The 6,854-nt window shown below is 37.9% G+C and overlaps 1 protein-coding gene across 1 annotated transcript in view; it reads right to left on the bottom strand.

Annotated features, from left to right (window-relative positions):
- Nucleotides 1–6,854, bottom strand: part of LOC107701014 (transmembrane and ubiquitin-like domain-containing protein 1) — a 13,284-nt gene that overhangs the window by 4,761 nt on the left and 1,669 nt on the right. The window contains exon 2 of the mRNA XM_016502908.1: nucleotides 4,218–4,786. Within this exon, the coding sequence (XP_016358394.1) occupies nucleotides 4,218–4,741 (524 nt within the window). The 5' untranslated portion in view covers nucleotides 4,742–4,786. The remainder of the gene's footprint in view (nucleotides 1–4,217; nucleotides 4,787–6,854) is intronic.

Genomic DNA, 6,854 nt, shown 5'->3' with positions numbered 1-6,854 from the left:
TGGCTTTCTACAACTTTCTCCCATCTCCCGACTGCATCTCTTGAGCTCAGCCACAGTGATCTTTGGGTTCTTTACCTCTCTCACCAAGGCTCTTCTCCCCCGATAGCTCAATTTGGACTGACGGCCAGCTCTAGGAAGGGTTCTGGTCGTCCCAAACGTCTTCCATTTAAGGATTATGGAGGCCACTGTGCTCTTAGGAACCTTAAGTGCAGCAGAAATTTTTTTGTAACCTTGGCCAGATCTGTGCCTTGCCACAATTCTGTCTCTGAGCTCTTCAGGCAGTTTCTTTGACCTCATGATTCTCATTTGCTCTGTGAGCTGTAAGGTCTTATATAGACAGGTGTGTGGCTTTCCTAATCAAGTCCAATCAGTATAATCAAACACAGCTGGACTCAAATGAAGGTGTAGAACCATCTCAAGGATGATCAGAAGAAATGGACAGCACCTGAGTTAAATATATGAGTGTCACAGCAAAGGGTCTGAATACTTAGGACCATGTGATATTTCAGTTTTTCTTTAATCTGCAATCTGCAAAAATGTCAACAATTCTGTGTTTTTCTGTCAATATGGGGTGCTGTGTGTACATTAAAAAAAATTAACTTAAATTATTTTAGCAAATGGCTGCAATATAACAAAGAGTGAAAAATTTAAGGGGGTCTGAATACTTTCCGTACCCACTGTATATATATATATATATAAAAAAATAATTGCTTGTAGATTCTGATTTTAAGCTATGTTAACTTTGATATAGTAGAAGGAGTTTATACGTTAAATGTTTACTATATCACAGTTCAAATCACAATATCACAATTACAATGTCAAAATTGTTGTAATATGATTTGGTGTGTAGCTCCAGACAAAACTCAATCAAACCCCCCCCCAAAAAAAAAACCCTAATAGCCCTCAGCAATCCTAAAAAAAAAGTTAAGAAAAAAATAATAAAATAAGTTCACACCATGCAAAAATGCAGGCACAAATTAAATTCTGCAAAAATGCAGGCACAAATTAAATTCTGCAAAAATGCAGGCACAAATTAAATTCTGCAAAAATGCAGGCACAAATTAAATTCTGTCCTCTAAAAATGCTGTGCTGATGCATTTTAAACAATTTTAATGCAACATTTTTGGGGAGTTTGGAACATCTGAACAATTCGTTTAAAAAAAAAAAAAGAATGAAATGAAGGAGTTCATTTGCAAAACCCGATAACTCCATTATTATTTTAATTTTTTCAGAAATCACGTTTTTTTATTGCGCATTCCAAGTAATATCAATCAAACTGCAGTTGGGTTGTTTTGATTAAGTAATAATAACTTAAAGGGGTCCTATTATGCTCTTTTACAATGTCTTGAATCCATTTTGGGGGTGTACTAGAACATGCTCTCATGCTTGGTGGTTCGAAAAACGCATTATTTTTTACATAATTTACATTATTACAACGCCTCTCTCCCCAGTCTGGCACAAAGGCTCGATTAGTTCCGGGTTTGATGAAGGCCCGCCTTCTGAAAAACGAAATGTGATGTGATTGGTTAGCTATCCCAGTGCGTTGTGATTGGCGAACAGCTTAGACGGTGTTTCAGTACTGCCCTGCCCCTTGCCAAAGCAGCGAGTTCCTTCTGCTCCGGTTTAGTTAAGGATGGCGTCAATATTGCCATATCAATTTGAGCCGGATTCAGACCCAGAGAATATTGAACAAGAGGATCGCGCAGACCTTTGCACGCACGGATATTGCAAGACATATTACAGTGGCAACGTTATTGTTTTTTTTGGCTAAATCACGTTTTAGATAGGATGTCAACAACCGCTTAAAAATAACTGCATTTACTATGTACAGATAAGTGCATATGTATTATTTTTATTGTTATTTAATTCTAACATTATAACATGAATTGCAGTGAAACTGTTATACAGTTGAATTTATTTATACAATAGTCCAGTGTTTCCTAGGCGGCATATATAAGCAAACTCATTCTATGGCAGCAGGAGGCGCTGTTGGAGTGGTAGAGATCAAGGTTTCCCCGGTAACGCTGTCCACAAAGCAGCGCTCCGCTCCAAAAAAACACTGCTTTTTAGACATTACATGCAAGATTAAATGAAAATGACATCCAATTTTCTGAAGACAGTCGGTTTCCTTCAAAAATACAGTGATAAAAAAACACCCGCACTCAAGGTATGGGAAACACTGTAGTCTCATAATTGAAGTGTAAATTCTGCAGATTACATCATTGTCCAGTATTGTACTGTCAGCAATTTATTATAAAAACGTTTTCATAATTGCAACATACATATTTACATACATAACTATTCAGGTGCATGTGTAATAACTTGCGAAAACTTGCAGCACTTCTTCATCGTGGTCGTCTTGTCTGATGCACTCAACCAAGTGTTCTAACCACGACCTCGCCCCTCCCCACCCCCCAACCATTCGAATTTCTGTAGGCGGGAATTATTTTAATGATATTCTAATGGGCGGCTTTGTGATATCACAAAACCCGGAAAACAAAACGCTGTAGTCCAAACGAGCCGTTCGTTGTAGTTCTTGAAAAGGGATTTTTTTTTAAACGAAATATCATGAAATATCGTAAGTTTGAAGGTTATGTTTTTTTTTTACATATTAAAAGTTTGTTTGATAGCAAAAGCAGAGTACTCCAACAGTCGTTTTTTTTTAGCAAAAGCAGAGTACTCCACATTTGATGTATTAGAGTTTAAAAAAACACTCGTTTAATCTTTGTAATCTCCTTACACTTACGAGTAACAGTAAAATGCTGCAAATAATTTTTTCTTGCGCTTGAAACGCGATTTACACCTTTACAAAGCTTCTCTTGCGCATGCAAATTTAATTTACGCTTACAGTCTTATGTACACTTCCACAACTCTTACCCTGCGTATGCAAATCTTTTTGACGTCATTTTACCTTCATACTTATCAGCTTCTGTTCAAAAACAACAAGGGCGCTTGTCGGCTTCTGCAGTAAAACGTGAACTCGCGATGCCTTGAAAGTGGACAAAACCGGCTTTTTTGACGAAACGTGTTTAGGGTTCAGATCGCACTATATGTCGAGAATAATGCTCGGCAATCAGCTCATTTTTTTTTTTTAAAGTGGCATTTATCGGTTTTTGCAAATGAACTCTTCAAATAGTGTTTTTAAAATGCTATCATTAGCAAAGATTGTAGGCATTCTGTAAAGCTGCTCAGAAAAGTTTAAATTTCCTTCATAACAGTAGAAAACCCCACTGCAAATTTAGTGACTAGTGATTGTGCAGTGATTTTCCTTGAAAACACAAGCGGTCTTCCCAATGAATAACTTCCAAAAACTCTTCAATCTGATCTCTCACCTAGCGAAAGGGTGCATTCACCTACTGCAAACATGATATGGACTCCCACATACTCAATTCCTCATATTTCCACTAGACATTGAAGAACCCTTCTGCCTGATTTTAATTGAATGGTACTGCTTGTAAAAATGGATAATTGTGCCTCATGAGGCTTAAGGATGTCTCTTTTTGGTTCAGTCTTCTGACTGAAAGCATAGTGCTACACACCGCATAGGAAGAAGTAGTGGTGTTGGAACAAAAGGTCTCTGGTCGGTAACTGTGTGTGGGCTGCTGCTGCAGACATTTTCTTGAAAGAAGCCTTCTTTTTGATTGACAAAAATGTATAAGTTGCCTAGTGACAATTAATTCAGCAGGTAGCCAAGGATATAATCAATATGCAAAAATTGAATAAACAACAAAAATGCCCTCTGAAGAGCATGAATGGTCACTGTACAACTGGCATCTTGTTATAAGCATGAAAACAGAAGACAAACAGAAGCAGCACGGGAACCATTTAGAATTCAATTGAGAATGCCTGTTAAAATCCAGTTGAATTTTTTAATTTAAATTGAATTGAGGAAGCAAACAGGACATGCAATATTGAACAAAATTTTAGATAAAATGTACATAAAATAATTATAAACCATCTAATAAAATGTTTATATAGGAGTGAAATATTTAATTCCTTGGTGCAACTACTAATTAGCCAGTTCTTAAAATTTGAATTGCCCGGCCGAGAAGTTTTTTGGGTTTTTTTTGCCAATTAAAATAAATAAAAACTACCATGTTTCCATCTGTGTGCTGAAAATTGTATGCTGCCTTGAGCATCTTAATCTTATATAAAAAAGAAGAAAAAAACATTTGATTCCAAAACCAATATTTTATGGTCAGTTTTCAGTTGCTTACCGTTTAATGTAACCAATGGTGTCTTGAGGATTCACCTGTGCTGTCCTCTCTGTATCATTCAAGAACTTCAGCCTGAGCACCATGTTTCTTTGGGTGTCATTCAGTGCATCTTCGGCCGAAGGCTGTGTGGCACTTGGGGCGCTGTCTGGAGGTTGAGTCGAGGGACCCGCTGATTCTCGATGTCTCAACCCATCCCTCCCAATCCCTGCTTCTTCCAGGAGGCCTCCCTCTCCTTCTCCAGCCCTACTATCATCCGGGGATTGTCCCGCCGCTCCCGCTTCTGTTCCAGGCTCACTCTTATTGTTCTCCCTGATGCTGCCGGTTGACGAGTCCGTGTTACCAGGGGGGAGCGGCTCCTGGCTGTCAGGCTCTGTGGAGGGGGAGGTCCCTGGGCTGGGTGAGAGGAGGTGTTCAGGGGGTTCAACAGTGTGAGTGGAGGCCCAGGCCAGAACCAGGACGAGCACCAGGAACACCACTCCAAAGAGCAGGGTGACCTCATCACCCACCCCCTCTATTAGAGCCATCCTGGTCTGCTGTGTCCTGGACTAAGGCAACTTCAGACTAGGCACCTACAGCACATGTTCACAATTACTGATGACATTCCTGCCAGTTAATTATTTCAATTAAATACAGGGTCTGCATTATGCACCATTCAGGGTTTCTACAGTTCTAACTAAGGCCGCACAATAAATCGCATGCGATATTTAATGTGCATCTTGTCAGTAAAGCCAGTTCTGTAATCACATATTAACATGGTTTTGCGGCTCTGTGTAGTAAATGCTGCTCCATGTGAAAGCACACACGTGATGGAGATTTACCGCTGATTACAGAACCGGCTTTACTGACAAGATGAGCATTAAATATTGCATGCGATAGTTCTTAAACAGCGATTTCTTTCAAAGAAAATATCTCCCTTTGCATTGAACTTTGAGCGTCGTAACTTTGCAGATGTTGTTTATGCTCTAACAGCAACATTACACACTAACTAAAGTTACAAAAGTGAAATCATAATCAACCATCCCTTTAAGAAGACTAATGACATTGTCTGTTTTGGGGTTCATTTTGTTGTGAAATCTGTGAAGTATAAACTACAAATACAAAGTTTGTATTTGGTAATGGAATCCTTGTGAAAAAAAGCACTAAAACATCCTGTTTTCTTATCAAAATAACCATTAAAAAAAAGTTGCACCTGTGGTCTATACGGGTCAAACATTGCCCTTATTTAAATCATGGCCTTTCAGCATCCTAACAGCTTTAAAATATAACCCAAATATTGTACATGTACTAAGCCCCTCACACTCAAATTGTCTGCTACAGACAATAGAAATATATTGTGAAATATGCATGAGCTACAGTGGAAGCTTTAAGATGTAAAAACCTTTTGCTGAATTTGTACCTCAAAGCCGCTGTATCGTAATAACCATACCAGGAAAAAAATCCATCAAGAGGAATCTTTAAAATTCCTGTACCTTAATCAAGTATTGACTTTTTTCAATGTGGTTCAAATTTGAACCATCACAGGTGGGTTCAGTTGCTGGGGCAATAGGGAGATAATCATTAAAGCAAGACACCACAGGTGAATAACGTACAAATGTTAACTAACATATATCATCATACTTCTCCAGTTGATTAATCACATTAAGACAACTCTTTTGTATTACTTGTTTTCTGAAATGTTATGCTTGAATATGTAAATGATGCATTATCTAATTAAAATGCACCAAATTGCATACATTTCCAGAAATCTGAACATTGCATTAAGCCAGGTTTAAAATTCTTCTTTCATTTTGTTGACATATTAGAGTTTTTAAGGTTTTTACAGAAGAGAATTTGGATATCCTTTATTACACTTTAAATCACAAAATAGTCTAGTTTCAGCAGCCAGGAAAAAAAAAACGTTCCTCATGTTATTAGGAAGCAGCTGGTATTACATAAATCAGGCAAATCATATACAAACAAACTCCTCTGTAAAAACCTTTAGAATGTACATGGGAATAAAATTTTAGTGTGTGCAAGTACTGAAGTAGAAATTTCTGGCTCAGTGCATGAGAAAAAAATTGAGAAAACAGCCTTTAAAGATGTGTATTGTAAATGAAATCTTAAAGAGTAACAAACACTTTGTATTTGTATATTACTTTGAAATTGTATTTTAGATGTTTTCATTCTACTAGTCTTAAGAAGACTAGTCCAGTGAAGACTTGACCAGTGGAAGCCAAATACCCCAATATTTCAAAATTGTCCAGCACATGAAAAAAACAACAACAAAAAAACAGTGGTTTTGCCTGTAGTGTCTTGCTTTAGAAAACGAAAGCATATAACCACATCTGGATTATTTTAGGGTGATAAATTGGTCTATAAATTTGTTTTTCCACAGTGTGACTGTTAAAGCAGAAATAGCCTCTGTGTACAATCCTTTAAACTGTTACAAGCATAAGCCGCAACCTTTGAACAGAGAAGCAGTGAAGTGGGTCCCGCAGTTAACCAGACATTTCCCCTCTTTAAAGGTGCAGTAGGAGATCTTGGAAAATGCTAACTTTAGCCTGATAGCACTGAAAGCGAACGTCCCACCCTCCCTGCAATCGTCGTCCAAAGCCACGCCCCCTGAACGCATATACGCTCACAGACCAGAATACCAGA

Source organism: Sinocyclocheilus anshuiensis, unplaced genomic scaffold, assembly GCF_001515605.1.
Source record: "Sinocyclocheilus anshuiensis isolate Anshui unplaced genomic scaffold, SAMN03320099.WGS_v1.1 scaffold1143, whole genome shotgun sequence".
NCBI lineage: Eukaryota > Metazoa > Chordata > Actinopteri > Cypriniformes > Cyprinidae > Sinocyclocheilus > Sinocyclocheilus anshuiensis.
The sequence above is the reverse complement of the archived record's forward strand: the minus strand, read 5'-3'. Positions and strand labels throughout refer to the sequence as shown.